We start from the raw sequence: 24,557 nt of genomic DNA on the forward strand, positions 1-24,557 counted from the left end.
AAAACATAATAAATTAAACGCGTGAGCAAACGGGAATAAATATATACACACAGATATATATCTGGTTTAGTCGTTTTTTTTCAGCAATGAGTAAATAGAAATACAAGAAAATATTTTCAACGTGTAAACATTTAGGTAGTTGAAATGCGAGAAAGAGCAGGTAAATGAAATGGGTAAACAACTTGTGGAAAATGCGCAGAAGCAGAAGCTAAACAGAAATGTCAGCCAGACAGACGGAGAGGGACTATCAGAAATATTAACGAAAATGTTAGAAAAATGTTTTGCGCCAGCCAAAAAAAAAAAAACAGATATAAGCAATGAAATGGGAAAAGCAGACAAACTAAAATTAGTATGCGATATATATGCACACATACAGTCGAACATCCATAAAGATACCACAGTACAACGCTATGTATTAGAAAACGAAACGAATTTCTGCGAACAAATCAAATGAGACGTATATGAAAGAGTGCAAAACGTTTCGACAATTTGTCGCCTTAGCCATAAGGCAGGCAGCTGTCTGTTGCGGGCTTGTGGTTTTGGTTAGATAAAATGGCCAGCTGCCTGGCTGCGCTACAAGCTGCAAACATGGCCAACATTTGTGGCCATTTGTGGGCGGCAAGCGGCAAAGATGCGTAAAGTGCGCACTAAGCTGGTGGCTAAACTTTAGCCCCGACTACTCCCTCAGTCCTGCTTACCTACTTCTGTATGCTATTTATGCAGCTCCTTTGTAGAATATGTTTTATGGCCCATTTCGGAATGTTTCGGCGGGCAGCGCCAAATGCACGTTATGGGAATTGTGCGACGCATTCAGCAAAACACATTTGAATTATCGTCTTTATATAATGGCCCCAAGCTGGCCTGCGTGGCGTATGTGTGACAATGCAGCACATTGCGTATACGTCACGTGGTGCGGCACATTAATGTTTTAGTCAATTTTCGCAACAATTACATGCGTTGCAGTTAAAAGCAAATTATATACTCAGGTAAAGAGGCAGAGACAGCGAGAGAGAGAGAGAGAGAGAGAGAGAGAGAGAGAGAGAGAGAGAGGGAGAGAGAGAAGGAAGGTAGAGAGAAGTTTAGAGAGTGAGAGGGTCTGTAGCTGGCAGCGGAAAGTTGTTTAATTAAATGTATTCAGCTTATTGAAAATGCAAGTTAATTAAATTTCAATTTCAATTAGAGACGAGGCGGTGTGGCAAAGCAGCTTTGAAAGCACTCGTTATGGGCTTCAATGTGTCTCAAAAAGTACCATTTGCCCCGGGGGCAAATGTGAAAAGCGGCAATATTTACAAAGTGCTGGCCCTGCGCCAATAAAAAGTGGCATGTGAAGCAGCTAAGTGGGTGGGCTTCGCGGAGCGAGTGTCTGAAATAGGAGCGTATAGAACGCATCAGCGAATTGAGGCATTAAAACGGGCAAACAATTTAAAGGACGTAAACTGATGCCCGTTAGCTGAGCCAGCATAAAGGATGCGCGTGCCAAGTCTGACAGTTTAACAACACAAATTGCATCAATTAAAACAGCATCATAAACTTAGCTGAGTAATTGCATTATACATTCCACGTAATTGCTCATTACTGCAATATTTCGCGGCATAAAGCTGCTGATTACAAGTTGTTACCAACTATAACAATATGTTACAATTCCCTGCGGCAAATAGAAAATAAATTCTTAAAAAGGGAAAACTCGCCCCTCCAACACAAAAGGCTGACAGCAGCATAAAAAAAACGCACTCTGAGTAAAAATATTTTTATACGCATAAAATAATTCACTTTTCACAGCAAAATAAAGAAAAAAGTCAAAGAACAAATAATGCAAAGAAAATACCACCAAAGCCAGCTGCCAACGCCTTGAAAATCTGCACGAAAAATATGTTCAGCTTACGAGCACGATAAAAACAAAAAAATAGAAGGAAGAAAAAGTAGGTCTCACATCAAGACATATTCTTTGACTTTCTAAATGTGTGTGTGTGTGTCCTTTCCTTGGCCATGCATGCGCATTTTTTTGAAGTTAGGCAAGGCGACGACGTTGAAGGCACGAACGATTTTAATTCGCTTACAATTAGATAGGGTAGCATTAAGCACACTTTGGACCTTGAACTCGCCACCAAAGAAGGAAAAAAAAAAGGCGCACCGAAAAAAGACACGCCCTACAGCTTTGCAAGAAGGCCAACGGCGCGTGATTATTAACAGCAAAGATAAAAAATAAAAATAAAAAACAAAAATGGGACGTGGCTGTGTTAAGTGGCTCACAAGCTGTACTGTCTTCTAAAAGGACATGCAAACGACATAATTCAGGGAATTTGCAGTAATAAGCAAGCTAAGGCAACAAAATTAGAACTGCAACGCACCCAAAATGCTCTAAAAATAAATTGATAAAGTGTAATAAATACATAGACCTTTAATATATTGTTTAAGGATATCCATTAACTATCATTTATATTTAAGGTAAATAGGAATAAAAAGAACTCAAAGAGCTAAGAAAATCTAAACATAATCATAATGTTTATTCACAAAATAAAAACCAAATTTGCTAAACAGAAAGCACCTTTTTTGAACTCATAAAGCAAACACATTTAACTATTTAGCACGCAATTAAAGGTCTAGACAAGTCGACTACCTTTTGTTATGTACTCAACCAGAAAAAAAAATCTAAAGCAACGCCAGAACAATTTAAGTAGCTCATTTTGTGCCAAGCTACTTTTGGAGTGAAACATTTGCATATAATAGCAAAATTTGCAGTCCTGGCACAGGGAAGCCGAGCAGCTGACACGGCTGACAACTGGGAGTTGGGAGCTGGGCTGCGACCAGGACAGTCAACACATAGCATATTTGAGGCGGAGTCTAAGACACGCCCTGAATTATTAACAGTCTTTTTATGCTGTTAACTTGAGGTTTTTGCAGAACCTTTTAAATGGTTGAAATTTTATGCAAAGATTTCGGGCAAAAGGCTCTGCAAAAGGACACAAGCTTGGAGTCCCTCGCGTAACGCTTACAATATAAATATTTGCTATATAAATTAGGGAGACAGTTTCAAGTGGCACTCGACCGGGTGTTTGTGTTGTTGGGTTGTTTGTTTGGCCAAAGCATTAACAGCACCGAACCAATAAATTGACTTTAAATCTGATCCCAAATTCAACAAGGTGGGGCAAAGCTCGCAATGCTTAAAGGGCAGGCCCCATTTGTGAATGGAGGGCCATTTGTGAATGGGCATAAATTATGCACGGTATTAAAATGTTTTATGGCGCTGGTCAATCTCAAAGCTAGCAAATTCAATTGCGATGAATTCATAAGTTAAATTATTTGCATTTGCTAAGCATACAAAATTCACGAGTTCCATTGGGACAGCAAGTGCTGATAGGACTTATCAGAAGCAGCTGATACAGCGAAGCGAATACAATAAAAAGCCACTGGCAAACTATTTACAGTTTAGCAAGCACTGCGCTTGTATCTATCAGATACACATACAGCTGCAGTTAGTTTTTATGGTTGTCTGTGGCTGGGGCAACATTTGCGACGAGGAGCAGGTCAAACAAAGCAAGTAGCAAAGCCAATAGTAGTCGGAGTGCGGGGCAAGCAAGCTAAGTGCCCTATCATGCGGGGGTTTAAACAAACATACGCACAACTTGCGGTGCTTGATGTGGTTGGGGTTGGGGGGTTTGCCAGCGCAGTGAAAGTCAAGTGCAAAGCAATAACACGCAAGGCTAAACTAAGCTAAACTAAGCTTAACCAATAGGTCGAAAGGTAAATTGAAATGGCAGACACACTCACAGACAGCCAGACACACTCATATACAAATAGTCAAAGTTGGACACGTATGTATCTGTCAGATATATTTACCCACATTTAAAAACAAATGTAACTTTGCTGATGAAGCGACAAGCTCTAATGAGCCTTTAAATGTCGAACAACTTTAGTATAACGCCCCTTCATGCAGGGGGCCAGATAAGTTTGGTTAACGTTAATTAGAAGTGCAGCATATAGGATATATACATATATCTATATATTCCGCCTTCTAGATACATAGATACTATATGCAAATAACTTGCAGCTGCTGTCACAGAATTTGCCTTTGGTTTTGGGGCTTGTATTTTCAGCTAGCTGCAAGATTTGCGCTTCACGATAAATGTGGGAAAACGTGCACAAGCTGCCAAGCAAACTGTTTAAGGCTGGTTGGATACCCAGGAGAGCATTCGAGGTGGGGTAACTACTAGATAGCTTGTATAATATGCAGATTTGCTGCGCTAGCTGTTTGTGAACGGGTTAAGCCAAAGCAGTTGCAAGTGAAGGGGTTGAACTTCTACCCTACTGCCATCGCTGACAGTTAAGCTATAAGTTTAGCCATTAAACAGAAAGTTGAAGATCAAAACAATGGCCAAATCTCGCTTTGCTCTAAATCATGAAAAGTTGCAGTCAACTGCAGACAACAATGTCAATTGGTCAATCCACAATAACTGGCTGCAATGTTTAAGAAGCACACAGAAAATACAGGAAAGACAAACTTTAACTATGCCAGCAGACGATAATAGCTCTGCAAATACCCAATCGTGATTTGTGCAGACAAACGATTGTCTGACGGCAACTAAAAAAAAGCTGCGTATCTCATAGATAAATAGTTTTCAAAGTAGAGTGCGATAGGCCGAGATACCAAGCACTTGGAAGCGACAATAATTAGAATTTACCAAGAAACGGGAAGTCTAGCTAAACTTTTATCTGGTTTCCCTTTTAAAGAGAAACAGTAATATTTTGTATACTCTGTGCACAAAGTGAAAGAGAGTATATTGTGATTGTGTCTTGCTGTCATACGGTTCTACTTTTCGACGCTCCTTAAAAGAGAATATATTTTAAATTTGAAGTATAGATTCAATATTAAAGTAATCTCATTTCGGCTGGTCTTTAGCTATATTCAAACTGTGGACAGAGTATTGCGTAGTCGGTGGACGCGGACAGCAATATTTTTAGGCTCCGAAATGCGTTGCGCTCAAACCTACGGACAGACGGACAAATAGACCGCGGACAGACTAATGGACATGCCTAGATCGACTCGACTATTTGACTATGCTGAGCAAGAATATATATTCTTTATGGGAAAGAGGATGCTTCTTTTTACCTGTGACATACATATTCACAAAAACAATATACCCTTTTAACAACTTCCAATGGGTACTTGTGTAAGGTATAAAAAGGCACTGTCTCATAAGCATTATAATCATAATCATCCTACTTGCAAGGGCAGCCTGCGATAGCTTTCTCGCTAAGAGCATAGAGAGCATATTATAACTAAGATTATATACGATATATCTGTGAGGTATATAAATATAAGTGTTATGTAATATTAAAGTGAGCGTGTAAGCGACGTTTTCGCTAGTGGCTTTAACTAAAGCTTTGCTGGTGCTCTCACGTTCGATATCTCAAGTAACACACGAAAAGCTCTACAATAAAGCTTAATAATTATATTAGTTGATAATTATCGGCTGTACTCCACAAAAGCTTAATACTTATATTAACTGATTAATATTAGCTGTACTCTATAGTATATAAGTAAACTTATTGTTCTGTGGCATGTGCGGCATGCTTTTATAGATCTGATAGCTTTCGAGTGTCATTAGTGAGGCGCACATAAAAACCAAGTGCATCTGAATACCAAACAATAAACCGGTTCAGTTGTTTGAATGCCATTTGCATAAATTTGTTGCCTTGTTGTTGTTGTTGTTATTACACTTGACTTGTATATTTTTGCAAGAGGATACATGCCGGACATCCACACTCACACACACACACTAGTGCAATCTGTGCATAGTTTTGCCTTAATCAAATATCAATTGCATTGGTTTATGTTAGCAAAATTTATTTACGGCACAGCCGAAAATAATTGTTGACCAAGGCCATAACTGCATCTGGCACGCCCCAAACATCCCCCCGTTGACAACGAAAACGAAAATAAATGGACCAATAACAAGCAACAATGCGCACACTGAACAAAATCCATGCAGTGTTACAGAGGGGCACAGGGGGGCGACTCTCGTATGAGGGGTTCACTCGAACACAAATTTTGTGTTGTGCGGCAGACCGAATGGCGCCAATAAAACTTTTTTATGCTATTCGAACATAAATACAGAAAAAAATAACGAACAAGAAAACAAACTTTAGTTACAATTTGGACCAGAGACTAAAACGTGAGTGGAAGAGCGGATGAGAAGTGGACCAAGAACGTGCCGAAGTTAAATTATGACAGCCGGAATGAGGATGCCAGTGAAACATCTAGCGACACCCTGTGCTGATTTTTTTTTAAATTCGCATGTCTGTGTGTGTGTGTATGCGATGCAATCAATGTTGTTGCTTTTAGTATTGCTTTGGCTTTGTTGACTCTAATCAGCTTCTCTGAGCGCAAAACACATGCAAATGAAGTGCCAAAAACAACAGAAACGACAACGACAACAACAACATGTGTCACGGCACAAGAATAACACGCTATAATGCAAATAATGTGCCGTTATATCTCTCCCGAGTATCAAATAACGTTGGCAGGGTGTCGTTCGACCAACCACCTCCATCTCGGCCCTCGACCCACAAACGCCCAGCTGATAAAAACTTTTTTTACAGCACTGTGGCTGACACTTTTTGTCAACATTTTGTTTTGTTTGGGTTTTGTTTGCATTTGCCGCTCCCGCTCCCATTTACATTTGTAAGACAAATAAAAGCTGTCGCTCTCAGGTGCACTCTCTCTCTCTCTCTCTCTCTCTCTCTCTCTTTCTCTCGCTGCTCAAACAAATAACGTCAAATTTTATCATTTCGTATGCAAATCGTGTTTGCCATAAAAGAACATGTTTTGGACAGTGTATGTAAATAATTGTATTCTACACTTGCTTTTCCTGTGCCTTTCGTTGCGTGGGTCGTTAATTGTCTCACCTGAGACGAGCAGCTGATAAAGTTGTCACATGCCCAAAAGCCGGAGCAGTTATGTGCAAATACCGATAGGGTCTTTTAGGGGTCACAAGATGATTCACAAATAAATGCTTGAATTCGAGAAGATAAGAGAGAGGCCGCGAGCAACAATTCCAACGAGTTCGCACAGTTTAGGCGTCACTGAGAAGTGCAAGCGTGCGTGGAAGTTCAACAATTTTAAAACCGATCGCTCTCAATTTTAATTAAATGCTTTTGCATGACTTGCACAGCAACAATAAACACACATACGAACGCAGGCCAGGATGCATACATATATACAAACACATATGTAGCTTAACATTACATGTGCTGTGTGACTCAATGAGAGTGAATTTTAATTGAAGTTCTTGACAACATTAGAGAGAGAAAGCGAGAGAGTAAGAGACACGAAGAGCGGGAGAGCACCAAAGATGACGACGCGGCTTTGGTGTGTGCAAAAAGTAAGCAAACAGCAAAAACATAAGGAAACATGTAAGAAAAGGCAGGCAGTAAAAGAGCAAAGAAAAACATAATAGAATGTATGTATGGATGTAGTATGTATAAGTATATTTTGTTTTTGCTTGCATGTTTCTGCTTTCGCATAAATTTAAATATTTTTTAAAATGTGCCCACATGCGTTTAAGAACTCACGCATGTTGTATAATGTGTATATGTATGTGTATATACATATGCATGTATGTATATGTACATATATGCATGTTTTACTTTTGTCGCTGCCGGTATCGAAGTCAAAGAACAAGTGTGTATGTATTTTATTTTTATAAATTCAGATAGTCGCCGGCAGCCGGCAGCCGTCAGCTGCTCCCCCGGAGCGCCACGAGCTGTACACGCATGTGGGTGTGTGTGTGTAAGTGCGTATTTATAGGACGTTTCACTTACCAACGTTGCGAAAGTCGTGGTCACCGGCGTCAGACGCAGGCCGCAGCATTCAAACTGACGCACATTGGAGCGGCGCAGGATCTGGCGAATGCTGCTCAAAATAACGGCACCGTGTTTGGACATTCTGCGGCGGCTGGAGCTGGAACTGGGGCTAGTGCCAAACAGGAACTGGCGCGAGATCACAGCAGTAGCAACAAAACGATTCACTAATTATGATTCACAATAGACGACACACTGCAAAAAGCATAGGCTAGGCGGAGGGGGGGATGTACAAGCCGGGCAATGAGTAAGAACCTTGCTGTCGTCGGTTTCGGTGTTGTTATTGTTGTTGTTGCTGCTGTTGTCTTACTTAGCTGATTACAACGCGTCAATGTAAACTCTGCCTGGAATTTCACTTCTAAACAAAAACTGTTTTGCTGCACTTAATTATCATTTAGAACCACGAAATAGCAAAGCTCAGTTTAAAATTGTATAATTTGGAGTTGCCAAAAGAGTCAATTATAAAATTTGCAAAAAAAATTCGGTTCGGCATTTAACAAAACCGAAATTTATACGAGTTTATCCGAGAATTTCAAACAAATAATGAAAATGATAAATTTTGCTGTTAGGGAAAGGCACAAGGCAAACTGACATTAAATTGAGAACAAACTATATTTCTATATGTTAAACAAAATGCAACAGTGCCACAAAAACAGTAACAGTAACAGCAACAACAACAACACGAAACGACAACAAAGGCGGCGCCAAAAAGGTGGAAAGACGAGAATCAGACAATGCGCAAAGAATAAAAATTTACCGGTTTTTTCTTTCTTTTCTTTTTTTGCTAATCACGGGAAAACTAGACGCGGCACATGTTTCGCACAAAACCGAACGATAAGCGAAGATGCTTTAGCTATTGATATTAACTGCGTTATTTTATTTTATATTCATATTTAATTAGGCTGTTGAGCTGTGCCTTTTCTCATCGATGAGCTCTGCAGTTGGCACTCGAGCTTTGCACTGGCAGCGGCGACACAGAACTCACGTGATGGCGGCGGCTTTTTCGATAGCTCTTGTTGCACGTTGTGCAACAAATTTATAAATTTAATTGAAATTCTAAATATAATGCTTAATTTCTAAAGAAAGCAGATGCAACACGCCAACGCCGTAGCCGAACCGCGCGCGTGAAACTTTGATAACAGACTGCTGTTAAAATCCAATCTGGCTGTCGGAACGCTTTTGGCGCAAACGCAAGCAGCCAGTTCGAAAATTCGACAACAGCTGATATATCTGGTGTGTTAATCAGCGCTGGCTGGTATGCACATACAGTTTTCGACATACCCTCGCCTAGCAAAAATTCGAAAATCTCTTAAAAGTCAACTATTTTATATTGGGTGAGAAACCTTTCGCAATATTAGTTTGCGCAGACTTATTTAATTATAAAATAAACAATTTGTATTTTAACAGAAAGGTGGAGTTAACAGTAGTCTGTGAGAGCAAACTGTTAACTATCAGATTCGTTAAGTGAGTATTATCGTTAAGTTGGCGGTTTCGTTGTATAGAAACTTATACAGTAGCCGATGTGGCACCGCCAAAAAGTTTACTAAAGACACACACGTGGTGTGTGTACAGGCTGAACAGGGTGATTACTTCAACAAGGAAAGCTGCCAACGGTTTTTCAAAATATACAATATTTGCGGTTGCATTTAAATTTTCGCTTTTATTATTGTCGCATTACGAATCTAAACTTGAACTAGTTTATATATATATATATCCAACTATACAATATATATACTATATAGAGCTTTGCTTAGTGCTTCAATCATACAACTAGAAGGTTTCTTTTAAGCATTTCTCTTGTCGTTCGCTGCGTTCGCATTTTGTACGCTAAAAACATTTATAATACACTTAAAACATATAGCAGCCTTATTTATATATACTATATATCTATATATGTAACATATGTATAGCACTCGCAACTGCAGAGACAGGCTTTACAGTTTTGGCATGGATTAAAATGTTAATCAAATAGTATAAAAAATTTTTGAAAACATAAATATTTATAGTTATTCAGTTATTTCTGCAATTGTGTTGTGTTTTCGGAGTCTTTGATAAAAGTTTACATAAACAGTTTTGAGGTAATAACGAAATGAATCAAGTCAGAGTTAATTGGACGCATAATTACCGCTAAAATTGGCTGTGATTTTTATGGGTTTTACATACTTCTTGCAATTAATAATACATTTTTTTATTACATTTTTAGTCATTTCTATTTTTTTTAAACATTTAAACAACTAACAAAGCGCATGAATGCATTTATTCATTTATTCACGATGCTTCTGGTATAGATTACAATGCGCAGACAGCACAGACACACACACACACACACACAGGCATACAAACATTTTATTATACTATTTACATAATATTACGCACACCTATACACGCACACACACCCACACAGTCAGACACACGCTAGTTAACTGTTTTTATATTCTGACAACTGACAACTGCAGCGACATCATTAAATAGCTGCAACAACAACAATAAACAAGATTTATGCATATTCAAAGCGGCTAATTGTATTGTTTTTGTTTTTGTTTTTGCTTTTGTTTCGTTTTACGGCTCTGCCAGTTGCTGTCGCTGCTGCTGCCGCCTCTGCTGCTGCTTTTGTCGCTGCCTGCTGCTGTTGCTGCGCTGCTTGCTCGACTATGCTGCATAGTTACAGGCGTCGCTGCTGGCGCCGCTGCCGCCGCCATTTGCAGCCAGTGCAACTGTTTCCTGAGTTTAGCACGCAATTTGCGGTATTTGTTGCCACCGATTCCAATTCCTAAGCCAATTCCAAGTTCGACAGCGCCAATGGCCACGCCTCCAAATAGCTGCTATCACGTGCCCGTGGACAAATCATCCTTGAGCCATTGCGGTATGGGACGTGAGCCAAGCTTCTTCAACAGCTTCTCCAGCGCCGTATTGTGATTCAGATAGTAGCTGTACCGGCAGTACGAGGGAGAGGAAGAAAGAGCGAGAGAAAGATAAGTTTTAAAATGCGGCGGCTTAAAATTAGAAATTCAAATTCGACGGCTGCGTTTTCAAGATTTAAAAGTTTGCTTTGCTGCTTTGTTTGTTATTCTGCCTTTTAAAAAAGTCAAGTGAAAAAAGTAAAGTGTGCCCAAATATTTTTTTTTTTGTAAGAACAACTGGAAGTTGCGGAATTTATGTGTATTCCACGCAAATCCTTTCCATTACATTGGGCTTCAAAATTGTAGTCAGGCAACGTTTTTTTTTGTGCGTTTAAATTTTGTTTTTTTTTTAACTGTAAGCAATGTGAGCTCTTTGTCTGAGTTAAACTATTTTAACGCCTTTTCAAAGATACGGTGCATGAAATATTGCAGCCAATTTTTAATAAGCTAACCTAAATTTTCAATCCAACGATTCTGCTTTTCTGCAACGTTCCATAGAAAGGCTATATCTGCTATATATATATTTATATTGCTGCCTGAATGCTGCATCTCGTATTCTGCCACATCATCAGTCAGTCAGCCAGTCTAATGAACTTGCCTAAGCTGCTGCATCAAGTGCTTCGAGTTGCTTTTCATATTTTATGCTCCATATTCGGTTCATTGTGAGATGTCTAATAAAAAAGCAGCCTCGTTTAGCTCCTGGAATCACTGAATATAAAAGGGCTCACGCCACGCGGCTCAACTGACAGCTGGCATCCGAAATCGTAGAACAGTAAAGTGCACTTTCCACCGCCGCAAAATGCCATACAGAAACCTGCCGGCCTGTCTACTCACCCCCCCCCCCTTCTCCTGCCCCCCTTCATCTACCCTGTTGTAACCCAAACTCGGCACAATTCACACAACTATGCTATCTACCATGGCCACCCACCCACACACATATAAGTGTGTGCGAGTGTGTGTGTGTGTGTTCATTAATCCTTCACTCAAAGCATAGTCGCCGTCGTCATCTGTCTGTCGCCCCAAAACCAACCCAAATCACTCATACGACCCGTTTTTTATACATTTTTTTTTTGTTTCCATATTTTTTGTAGAGTTTCAGGTTTTTTTCGTAGGTAGTTTTACTCACCGCTGCAACAGCTTGGCACTGCGCTCATCCATTTGCGGGTATTGGCGCCCCTTGGACTTGCCGAGGCATTTATTGCGCTTCTCGCTGACAGCCTGGCAGTAGAAGCCCTTCTTCACATCGTAGCGCAGGTGATTGGAATAGTCGAGGAGCGGTTGGATTTTCAAAAAGCGCTGCAGCTCGTTCATCACATCGATGGGATTGAGGCGCAATTGCTCGCCATCGATTATATGCACCTGCTGGGCGGGATAGTAGGCCAGCCAGTGCTCCAGATGCTGTGCGTATTTGCCCGGATTGAGGCACCGATTCCGCAAATCCTTCAGTGCACGCGGCGCCGAATCGCTGGCAGTTATGACCTATGGAACACAAAGACCAAAAAGTTAAACGAGTCTGATTTCACGAGTTCAATCGCTGACCAAATAAAATGGTCTCTGGTCCAGACATTTGAAAAGTCAGGGGTCAAACACATGTCAAAAAGACTGCAGCAAATGGTGGCAAGACGGGGCAAAACATATGTTCTGGTGGCAGGTGCAATTAAATATGCTGCAATTGGCATTGCAGCTGGCCACAAAGGAATCTGCATGCAAATCGAAAAGTGATGCCGACAAGTTGTTTTTCTAAGCCGGACAGTTCCAGTTCCATGGAGGGGTTGGGCGTATGAAAATGAAATTGAAAAGCTATTTTGTGGAGCGCCAAATGAATTTTCATTTTGAATAGTTGCCCCAGCTCCAGCTGCAATGAATGCCACATCAAGCGACCCAACTGGTATCCGCTGGACAACCAGTTCCGAAATGCACTTAAACTGCACAAAGATCTCTGAATGTGGTTGCGTTTCATGCGCTTGAGATATGCTGAATTGATGGATAGTTCATTAGATTTCTATGCATTTGCAGCTGACAGCCGTTGACTAATGAACCGAAAACAATCATGCCAAATGCAGAGCTGGCCATGCAGTTGGCCTTCTTTAATGAAAAGTTATTTATGGACTATACGGCATATTTTGAATAGGTTAGAGGAATCTTATAGTGGGTGGCATGTGGCATGTAAAGTGCGCATGCAACTTGAGGAACTGGAAACAGTTAACAAACTGCTGAAATCTTGAAAATCTTTGTACAATATAATATTATAATCTTCTAAAAAACGTTTTTTATATAATTTAAAAGAGTAAAAATAAAACAAAAGCTATATTATCAACCGATAGCTCCTATGGCAACTATAAGATGTAGTACTTCGATCCACCCGGTTGCGATGGCTTGCAAATAAGAGACGGATCAATGGCAAATATCGTCAAGGTAGCTTCATAAGTGAGGAACTTGTTTGATTAGAATAGACGGACAAACAGATAAAGAATATATATAATACTAGCGGGTATACTTATAAAAATCGGTTAAGTTTTGAGCTATGAGGGAGGGAAATCTCGACCTATGTCTATATAGGATATTTGTGGGTACCATTTTCGCATGAATTTCGACCAAAAATTATGTTCCCAGATTTAAATCTCAAATTAATCTAAGAGCCTAGCCGGGAAGAAAAAACTAAACCTCGTGAAAATCGGATGAGTTTTGACCGAGTTATGGGAGTGGGAAATTTTGAGCCATGTCTATATAGGATTTCAGAGGGTAACATTTTACATGGATTCGGACCAAAAAAAGTGTTCCCAGTTTTAAATGCTCAATTGATTTAGAGGCCAAGCCGTGAAGAAAAAGCCTAACTTTATGAAAATCGGTTGAGTTTTGACCGAGTTATGAGGGTGGGAAATTTTGACCTATGTATTTATAGGATATTTGGGGGTACCATTTCGACATGAATTTTGACCCAGAATTATGTTTTCAGATTTAGATGCCAAGTTGATCTAGAGGTCAAACCTTGAACAAAAAGCCAAACCTTATGAAAATCGGTTGAGTTTTGACCGAGTTATGGGATTGGGAAAATTCGACCTATGTCTATATAGGATAATAGTAGGTATATCCCGGCCTTGCCCGTGGCACGGTTAAAATAAATTCGCTCAAAGATCTTTGAAAATTGGTTTTAAACCGATCGGAGCATAAAGAAAAAAGTTTCAAACAAGCGTTTTTCGCGATTTTTCCACACATGCGAGTAGAATTTGCTGAAACCCCGTCTTAACGTGCACCTTCAATACATAAGGTAACTACAGTGAAACTGAAGCTTTCACTAGCTCTTACGGTATGGGCTGTGCATTGAACAACAGTCAGTCAGGGACAGTTTTATATGTAGAGATAAAAAGAATATGAAATATCATGCCTCAAATGAATCGGTTTAGTTTTAAACGTCGTTAAAGTACTCTAGAGAAGTCTAAGGCTGTTGCTGCGCCCATTTGACAATGGCTCTTTCAATCTTATTTAGATCAGAAAATCGCTCACCTGATAGAAACTATAGTTGTTAGCTATAACATCGCCATGGGCGCGCTGATGCTGATACCAGGAGTAGGCACGCTTCGCTGGCGATATCAGTATGGTCACAATTTTGGCATGTGGCAGCAGGGCGTGTGCCCGCTTGGGCACCGCTTCGCCGTCAAAGTAGGTGGCGCTCTTCTCGAACATGTAACGGGGTGTGCCGAGTGTGGTGGGCATGGGGGAGCTGGTGTTGGGCAGCGTTTCCGCAGGAAAGAAGTCCATGTACCAGTCCAGGCCTCTGTAGTAGTTGTTGCCATTGAAGAACTGCACCTCCTCGAAGGTGTCCGGGCTGGGTATGTTGCTGGCAATGCTGCCGTGCATGGAGAGGAATGTGTAGAGGGCGGTGGTGCCCGTTTTTTGTGGCCCGATGACCAGGAATTTGGGCAGCGAGTCGCAGTTTTTGGTCTTGGACCAAATCTTTTTGTGACGCGCATCGTCACAGGGATTGCCCCACACAGGATCGACCTCCTCGGGATGCAGGCGGAAGTACGTCTCAGCCAATTGTATGGGCGGTGCTGAGGCCAGCTTCAGATTGGTCCAGCACTGCAGGAACTTGATGACCGATTGGAATGTGTAGAGAGCCAGGCGATCGGAGCCATAGTTGGACATGTGCGTCATGAATATGTTGATGGGATTGTAGACAATGGTCTGGAACAGCTCCCCGCCCTGTATCGACTCGTCCAGCTTGTCCCGCCCACCCGGATAACGATCTATGTACATGGTGTGGGTAAACAAGCCACAAGTCTGCCTGGGCAGCACCATAATATTCCGATGGATGAAACCACGACGCAGGCGTGCGGGTCGCAAATGTGGATACTCCTCCGTGGAGGTGACCTTCACATTCCACACCTGCTTCCAGGCGAGGTAGAGTAGCTCGTGTGCTGGATAGACGCCCGAATGATGCGGCGATATGGAGTAGCCTGAATTTGTGGGTATATTATGCTCTTTGGCGAACGCATAGTTCAGCTGCATCTCGGCCATGAGCAGGGTGAGGTTGTCATACAGATGCGGCTGCTGGTGCTTCCACATGTGCGAGAACCAATTGAACTCCTGCACGTTCTGCAGCAGAAAATCATCGCCCAGATTCTCCTCCCTGGTGCCGTGATGATAATACTTGCCGGAGAAGCCTAAATTGAAACGGAAACCGGGCACCATGCCGCCAATGATCTTTTGCGTGGCAATCAGAGCGCGCACATCGTCCGGGCGCAGACGTGTGCTCTTCTCGCCCACAAAGATATCATCGATGTCCACCAGGATCATGCGCTCCAGGCTGAGACTCAGCTGACCATGACTGAGATAGCTGAGCGCATCCAGAAAGACCAAACGATGTAGCCAGAAACGCAGGCTGCTGCCGAAGAGCACGCGCTGGATGCCATCCAGTTGTCCGCGATCCTGCAGCACCGTGGTGAGTGGCAGTTGCACCTGACCCACACTGTCCGCCGGATACTCCTGTGTGTTGCGCTGCGCCCACTCCACCGGCTCGTAGGTGCTGTGATTATGCTGAAATACAGCCCAATCATCGCCCGGCAAGGCGCCCCACGCCGTTTCGCCGGCTCGCGTTAGACGCAGCACAGATGAAGCGGGATTCAGACTGGCATCTCGCAGGCGCAGATTCGTGTGCACGAAGAGCGGAAAGTCGCGCAGCTGGGCACCGACAAGCGTCTCCTCGCTGGGACTGACAAAGCCCACAATGCCCACGGAGTACTCGCGGCAATACTTGTCCAGCAATTCACGATTCCACTTGTCCATGTTGAGATACTTGTCCAGATTCTCAAAGACAATGACGCCATAGCGACCCTTGTCCAGATTCGTCAGCACAGGAAGACTTTTGCCGGCTACTTCGATTTTATATCTGCAAAGAGCAAACACAACAAAAAAAATGTCAGTGAAAAATAAGATAAGGGAAAAGAAAGGAGAATGAAAAATATAAGAGATACTTGATGCACGTACATTCCAGACTAACATGACAATCAGAGTAAGAAATGGAAACTGAAACTGCTGGAATTTTGGTTCAACTCTGTCAGAAGCTGTCAAAAGCAGAGACGCATAAAGAGGGTGCCAAACTGCATGTCAAGCTTGACACTCATACCGAGACAGGAGTGGGGTTGACAAAGAGAGGGAGAGAGTGGTTGCTTGGCTTCGCACAGCGTTGCGTTTGACAACAGTTGTCAGAAGCTGTTTGCTACAACACGTTACCCGCAGAGCTGCACTGGCAGTGGCAAACATAGGGGACCTATGTAAACTAATAGAGACTCAACAAAAACCCGAAAGGAAACGCAGTAAAAGCAATACAATTTCAATGAATTCCGGCTAAAAATGTAAATATCAATGTAATTTGAATTTTTAAATAAATTAAACTTAATATTTGATTAAACACTTTAGTCTTATTGCATTGCTTGCTGGTGCTCGCTTATGAAAATTCATAAATATTTTACATATACACAACACAAAACATTTAAATTCCCTGTGGGTATGCCCATAAGAAGGTGAATAGGACTGGCCGTATTTAATTGAAGCTGAAGATCTCGAGAACTATAGGAGCTACACCCAGCAAACTTAGTATGTGACTTCTTGAATATATTATAAAGATCCAGCATACTTTGTATTTCGGGTAACAGGACCAATCCCCAAGTTATCGAACTATACTACATTACATATTTTCAAACCGACCACTGCAGAGTAATGGGTATTTGTATAGTCGGGCTAACTGTTCGTCCAGCACACGCGCTTACAATATTCCCACTTGTTTCAATTCATTTGCATATTGCATTCAATGGAAAAAACCTCAACAATAATTGCATTGCACATTTCGGGCAAATACTTGGCAAACATATAAATGAAATGAATTTTCAATATTATTATATATCCACCTGCCGTGAACGTGCGCGTGTGTGTGTGTGTGTGTGTGTATGTCTGTCACTTGCAACCGGCTAAACCGCCACGTTTGGTCAATGTGCTGATCCCAAATTGGAACCCACAATCAGACCCCAAAACCTATACCCAATACGGCCCCTGGCAATGCTTGGGCTATGCGTAAATATTCAAATATTTTCAGTGAAATGGAAATTCCAATTGATTGAATAGCTGTGTGAATAAGGACGCCGGGCATGATGATACCTGCTGAACCTGCCATTCAGTAACCAGCTATAATGCACACATATATATATATGTATATGCCATAAGGTTGATTTCAACCATTTAGCGGGCTTTAAAGCTAAACAACAAACAGAAGGGCGAACCAGCCAAACAGAAGCGCTTAAAAACTTGGCTACTTTATGCAATATGCGAAACCACGTAAAATCCCAGTGAAACGTAAAAACATCAGAAGTCGAACGGGCCGGGAGAACGGTCGAACCCACATGGTAAATATATATATTCCTTTTTTTTGGGAACCCTCAAATAAAAAGTTTGGTGGTATTTTTTGTTGCCCAGCGCGCATTCGGCGGAGCATATTAAAATATTTGCAGGTGGCCCGTACGATGCGCGCGCGATTCTGCATAAAAAGTCATAAGGCAAAACATTTTATGCTCATCTATATGTATATGCCGGTGTGGTTGATGTGGGCGTGGCACATTATTGATAGTTTTTTCATACAATGGGCTTGACAAATAAAAAATATGTAGAGGAAAAAGAAAAGGGAATGACATTTGGGCCCTTGCAAACACCCAAAACCGGCTGGCGCAGGGTTGCGTAAGGAGCATGATGGGGGCGGGGTGGGGCGGGGGTGTGGTTGCGGGTTATGGCTGAATGAAAAATGCGAGCAGCGCTGACATACTGCATGCATTGCATATTTTATGGAGCTTCAACACGAGACCATGTGTCACATGGCAGAGAACCGAGCACGGCCGGACCAGAGGGGCAGGGTGGTGCGAGGGGGGGGGGCTGGCAGCACATTCAAAATGGGCGTTTGTCCGACGGGATATTGAAAAATCGCACGCTGAGCGAGCGGTCGACTTGGCCAAAGAAAAATAATGAAATGTTAACTGAAGCGAGTCAATCGAAATACACTAGATGAATGCGCCGCGCGACATAATCCATTTATTGTAATATAAAAGGTTAAACGCATAAATTAAGTTTAATGCTTAAATGAAGCCGTGTCCAACGTTTAGCTTGGCAAACATTTACAATTAATTAACTTCAAGCGAAAGCTGACGGCAAATGTTGAAGATATGTAAACAAAGTGAACATGGAGGACGAGTTTAGCTTAAGCAAATCAGCTTAAATTGCGTTCATTGGAACGCTTGTTTAAGCCAATTCCAGCTTAATGGTATAATCAAGAGACTCGCGGTGAGTGTATTGGCATGCATACTTTTAAGGTGTTGGCCCTTTAAACGGCATCTCGTTAGTCGGCACGAGGAGAACATTAATTAAAACGTTTTATCAGCGCAAAATGTTTGTTTAATTAACTATGTAATGGCACATGCCATTCTCTCTCTCTCTCTCTCTCTCCCGCTCTCTCACGCTTACTTTCTCTTTCTATCATTCTTGTTTTGTTTCCTTTGCACTTATGCGCTTGTGTTAATATTTGAAATTTAATTGCCAGACGAGATAAACGGAGCAGAGTGCGCCTGGCCGGGCGCCGGGAGCTTCATTTACAGGCCCGCAGCGGATTTGTTTTAAAAACCCATTAACGGGTATTACTTGCAAGTAAATAAATGTTTTTTTAAGCACACGTATGAGTGTGTCGCTGTGTGTGTGTGAATGCGTGAGTGTTGCAGCTCGCTCTCATTTGTTTGCATTTGTACGAGGCGTTAAATTATCCTCAGGATGCACGTAAAACTGCAAATGCCGTCATGAGCTGCTTGTTTGTTGTTCGCTGTTGTTGTTGCTGTTGCTGTTGCAGCAGTTATTTCCCGTTGTAGGTGCTTGAATGTCGCCTACCTCACCTCCGCGCTCGCTCCCCTCCTCGCTCGCTTATGCAGCGCATTAAATGAGCTTAGTTTTACTTGACTTCCCACTGCCACTTTGGCTTACACTTTCTAGTGTCCCGCACACAACCGCAACTCACCAGGCGCCCCTCCAACCCCCTCTCGCACTCCAACCCTCTTTCAGTCTAGGTTGTAATTTCATTAGAGCGCTTTAGGGCCAAGCTTGTTTGGCATCTTCTTTGGCTTGCCGCCGTTGCCGCCGGCGCCGTCGACATGTTGATATTTGCGTCAGGAAATTAAGCTGCAGGGCTTGAGATAGGGAACGTTTCTCGCTAATCGAAAAATCCGCAATATTTACTTTATCTGACACAATGTCGTATGGCGTATCCTTCCCGGCGATATCCTTGATGTCTCTTCAATGCGGCCAACGTGGCAGATTTTCTCTTTGCGGCATAAACAGATGCAACATAAGCCGAAAATGTGCCAAGAAACTTTTGTCGAAAACTTCAGCTGATTAGCTGTGAGAAATGTCGCAATTAGGTGGTAAATTTTGCCGTTGCCATGGGAAATATGGCATTGGGGGACAGGCAACTTTTCTAATTGTCAGCACACTTTGGGTGCCACACGACACGTGTTGCAAATAACTGTGTGAACATGTTAGCTGTTGAGGCACAAGTTTAACCCCGATAAGTGCGCCAATTCTGCGTGACTAGGTGTGTGTGTGTGTGTGGAATAAACGAGAGTCAGCCAATTTTGAGAATAGCAGGAGAAATCGATATACCCGATAGATATATTCTATTCTATTAGCTAAGCTTCTTTTCTGTGGCTGCATTTGTAATGGGAGGGCAAATAAATGCGGCTTTCAAAGGAAAAGAAATCAATATGTTCTATATATAACATTCCATTAGCTCAGATTCTTTTCTGTCCCAGAATGTAGCCCTTTTCAATTATCTCTAGCAAAAGGTGTGCTATTAAATATCAAGATATCTATTAATAGACTACTTAACCGTTTCTATTCTATTGTTATACATATTTGTTGCTTTGAATTTTTAATGCAGATTAAGCTGAGGGTCTATTAAAAACTAAGTAAAGCTGAGCAAAGCTTTTTATACTTCACGATTTGTACATATATTCAGACTGATCCCATACTATATTATTTCACCGTAAGCTGGCATTTTGAAATTTAAATTTTTCACATTTCAGGTGCACATAGAAACACGCGCGAATTGCAATAAATTCTGGTAATTAAGTAATGTTTAACAAGTGTTAAAGGAGGGTAGATATATTACCACATTTATGCTGCCTGCTGCTTGCATATAAATGACTTAAAAGAGCCAGAAATCAATGCGAAGTTGTGTGTATTAGCCCAGGTAGAGGGCATTTGCACCTTTAAGCCAATTTGTAGCCACAGCTCGTAGCACGAATTAAGCCATTTTCGGCCATTAACATGGCACACAATTTCGCCACTTATTATTGAGCTTGGTTTATGTGTACGTGCCCCAGTCGCATCATTTACACTAACCGCTGCCCAAACTCAAGTCCAGTGTTATCCACTGGCAGTTGCTTAAGCAACTTTACTGCCAATCTATATATCATAAATAAAAGCAGCCCCAAAGCAGCTACACACAGCTAGAGTTACTTTTGCCGAGGACACTAAACAATGTGAAAATTATACAACAAATGGCCATTATATGGGCAATGCTTGGCTGGGCGACGCCTCGACGCCTTCACACGAACAGAAAGAAGGCGAGAAAGGAGCTCAGCCAGTCGTGGGCAATAAATGAGTTTAAACTAGAAAATTTATTATACGCGGCAAAACTACTTAAGTGAACGACAAAACCCATAGCAGAGTATAGCCAAGCAGCCAGGCTGAAAGTCAGCCAGTCGTGCAGGCAGTTAGGCCAGGACACGCAAAGGCAATGTCCTGACATTGTGGCATCCCGAGGTTCGCGGCAAAGTCGCGACTTAGCGACTCCCTCAACGCCCCATGCTTGGGCCAATATAATCACAAAAAGCGGCGGTGGCAAGGGCTAGAGGTACAGTTTCGATACGCTAGGCTTGGATAGGGGTATAGGTAATACATATAGGGGGAATTGGTGCAGAAGGGGAGGTAGGGGACACGTCCTGCTGCTTGAGTAATTCAATAAAATAACCAATTTGTTGCAAAATAACAACAAGCGGCAACACACAACGCACAAAAGTCAGCCAAGCCAACTTGTCACACAACAAGAAGGGCGGGCGTGTGGCGGGGGCAAGGATCCAAGGATGAGGCAGCAATCTGAGAATAGCTGCGACAGCAGCCACGTACCAAGCACTAGAGCAAAATATTTTTTATTTATACGAAACACACACACACATGCACTGAACCTATATATATGGACTATATTGTATAGCCATATTTGCTAGGGGTCGACCTCCAGTTCTACATTGTCGTTGCCAGTGCGACAGGGCATAGTGGAACACATATTTATATATATGGCAGCAAATGTGACAATGGGAAAAGAAAATGTTATCCTTGAGTATGCAGAACAAGAAAGAGAAGCCAGGCGATACATTAAATGCCCTTGTAGGGAAGACCTTTATACAAAAGCTTTATTTCCGATGAATGTTAACTATAGTATGCTATAAAGGAGTATTCCGATCCTATAGAGTTTAGCAGATATATTAAGCGATATGTGTAGATCGTTATTACTAACAAGTTTTCTAGAAAAGCAGAAAAGTTTTAACCCAATTTTTTCGATATAGCTATATAATATAGTAATCTAGAGTTGATAAGATTTTACACATATGTGGAAAACATGTCAAATGCCAAGTTGAGAAATATATATAACGTTTTTCATCATAACTATCAAATAACTGATCCCATGACATCTAGCTTAAATATACACTATATAAGCGAGTCTCCTTCAAATTATAGAACAAATTATAATCTGCAAAGCTATAAAAAATTCACATTTGTCTGCACTAATTCGTGAATTTGCTCCACTGTGCCATCAAATGTGGCAGGTTAACTCCATTGACTTGTGAAAAATTGAAAATAAAAATTTTCCGCGACATTATTAAAGTAAACATTGACGCAAAAGGGTGTGATTATGACGAGCCAAGGAGCTGTGGCAGCTGCCATCTGAAACGGGCCAGCAGAGGGGTAATAGGCGGAGGCAGCACAAGCAGCAAGCAGCCAAGTCGCGTGCTGTTGCCGTGGCAAGCTTCCAATTGTGGTGGCTGTTTATGGCGTTTGCCATGTGTCTGTAAATTGACGTCAGCGCATAGAAGAAGGGACTGACTCGGCTGCTGGTGCTGTTGTTGTTGTTGTTGTTGTTGTTGTTGTTGGCTGGTTGCTGCTGCCTTTCGCCATTTGCCATTTCGCGTTTTAAAAGTTGGGCGCTCCCAGTGGCGCAATCAGCGCCAAACGAAACCAGCCAAAAGGATGAACGCCGGTTCTTTGGCAGCGCCGCAAAGCACGCTATATTATTCTGGCCCACAGAGGAGCACATGTGAGTGAGCAAATGGTGGGGCGGGCGGGCTGGCTCCTGCGAGCATGGCAGGCCAATGATAACAAGGCTGCTGATGACTTCCGTGTGCTGACTTGGCTCCTGCTGCTTGCTGACTTGGTTCCAGCTGTTACGTCGGCTCACTGACTGATTTTATTAGCAGAGCGACGCGACGGGGTGCGGGGTGCGTGCAGAAAGCACAAAGCCGAATCAAAAATTGAAAATAAGGTTAAGTAGCTATTATTCGCAAAATGCTGAGCCAGCCAGCGTGTGGCATGCCACTGTGGGCGTGCCAACGGCAATTTAATAAACGCACAACGATGCCGCCTTTTTTTCTATTTTGGCTGGTAGTCGCGTAATTACCTAGGAAATTCCATTAGAATTTCACGGCGCATTAGATGCCAACATTGGCAGCAGCAGCAGCCATCTTGGCGTGTTAATTCTGTTGGGGCACTTAAAGGCCGACGCGTAGACCCTACTGGACGGGCGGACCTTTCGGGCGTAAAAACTTTGCAAAAGTTTTGCATACTTTTTGGGGGCTGGCAGCCATTTTGCTGCGAGGCAATGCCATTTGTCTACGCTGCTCAAGCACAAAATTGGGAATGGGAGCATGAATGAGACGAAGGAACAGAGGCACAAAGAGAAAGGGAGCGAGAGAGAGAAGGTAAAAGCAGGCAGGCAGGCAGCAGCCTGGCAAAACTTGGCAATCAATCAATTGGGCCAACGTCAGGTTTTTGGCTACAGCTAATTGGAACAGTGGGCAGAGGGAGAAAGACAGGACGAGAAAAAAGGGAGAGAGATAGAGTGAGGGGGAGAGAGCGCACACAAAGCGCCCGGCAGCCAAGTGTGACAGAGGTGTGTGGTATGAGACAGAGCTTGCAACAATTAGCCGGACAGGATGCACAGCCAGCTCTTTATGTGTAATAGTTGAAAACGAGCTAGTGAGTGGCAATGGCAGGAAGCATGCCACAGCGTGCGTCACACACGTGAAAGTCAGCGAGTGAATTTTTCATGGCTAATTGAGTGGCAACTTGGGCGCAATTTGCTGGCGCGCAGATAAATAATTGATAATTAAGTAGAAGCATTGCAGCACCTGCAACAAGCACGCACACACCCGCACGCACACAGACACAAGCGCGCATAAAATATGGCAATGCAGCAGCCTGGACACAGCGCTGATTGCTTGCGAGTGTGCATGTGTGTGTGTGGCAAGAAACTCATACTGCCGCATTGTAAGGGCTGCTTCTGCTATGCATATGACGCTGCTGGCACTTCAGACACACAACCACCCACCCACTCAAACACACATACACACACACACACACTGCTGCACACAGAGAGAAATCATCAACTGTAATGAGATGGTAATGTTAATGAAATTTGTTGCCAGCTTTGGCAAAGTTTTGCAACCAAACAGAGGCGAGTTCTGGCGCTGCCTGAAGTCAAGAGCTCTAATGAAGTCATTGATAAGCGCACAACAAGTCACACACACACACACACACACAGAGAGTCACACACACATGAGCGCACTGATTAGCTTTTGAAGCAGCAAGACTCGTTGTTGCATATTCGGTTATAGCGCGTTCAGACAATGGGCGAGAGACAATTGTTCGTGAAATGGGGTAAGGCGAAGGGGCGGTGCGACTGACTAACTGAGTGACTTTGGGTTGAGTCTTGCTATTTGTACTTGAAATCTCATTAGAGCTGAAGCAGTTGCCTGACATCGGCAGAGGCATCCTTGAAGCTAGTTTGGCATAACGACGAAAATTTAATTATATAACACAAAGCAAGTCAAAGCTGTTGAACTGTGGGTAGCTGTAGAGAGAAAGTACCGACAACATCAACAAAAGGCAGCAGCAAATTGAAAATTTTTTAGCCTTTTGACTTGTGACTCCGCCCAG

The 24,557-nt window shown here is 42.4% G+C and overlaps 2 protein-coding genes across 6 annotated transcripts in view; both read right to left on the reverse strand.

Moving 5' to 3' along the window:
- MCU (mitochondrial calcium uniporter) overlaps positions 1-8,400 on the reverse strand; it is a 43,643-nt gene extending 35,243 nt beyond the window's left edge. For 2 of the 5 annotated variants that reach the window (XM_064688470.1, XM_064688469.1), the window contains exon 1: positions 7,822-8,400. In XM_064688470.1, the coding sequence (XP_064544540.1) occupies positions 7,822-7,944 (123 nt within the window). In that variant the 5' untranslated portion in view covers positions 7,945-8,400. The remainder of the gene's footprint in view (positions 1-7,821) is intronic. The other 3 variants (XM_064688467.1, XM_064688465.1, XM_064688471.1) reach the window with 2 other exon arrangements.
- Positions 8,401-9,500: 1,100 nt separating this feature from the next.
- The window catches only part of sfl (N-deacetylase and N-sulfotransferase sfl), a 53,255-nt gene continuing 38,198 nt past the window's right edge, over positions 9,501-24,557 (reverse strand). The window contains exons 5-7 of the mRNA XM_064688458.1: positions 14,265-16,149; positions 11,887-12,239; positions 9,501-10,788 (exon numbers count right to left, since the gene is read on the reverse strand). Coding sequence (XP_064544528.1) covers positions 10,686-10,788; positions 11,887-12,239; positions 14,265-16,149 — 2,341 coding nt within the window. The 3' untranslated portion in view covers positions 9,501-10,685. The remainder of the gene's footprint in view (positions 10,789-11,886; positions 12,240-14,264; positions 16,150-24,557) is intronic.

The sequence above is a fragment of the Drosophila montana genome, unplaced genomic scaffold, assembly GCF_035044405.1.
Source record: "Drosophila montana isolate Dmon_TW-CO22-7 unplaced genomic scaffold, ASM3504440v1 contig_3213_1, whole genome shotgun sequence".
In the NCBI taxonomy this organism is placed as follows: Eukaryota; Metazoa; Arthropoda; class Insecta; order Diptera; family Drosophilidae; genus Drosophila; species Drosophila montana.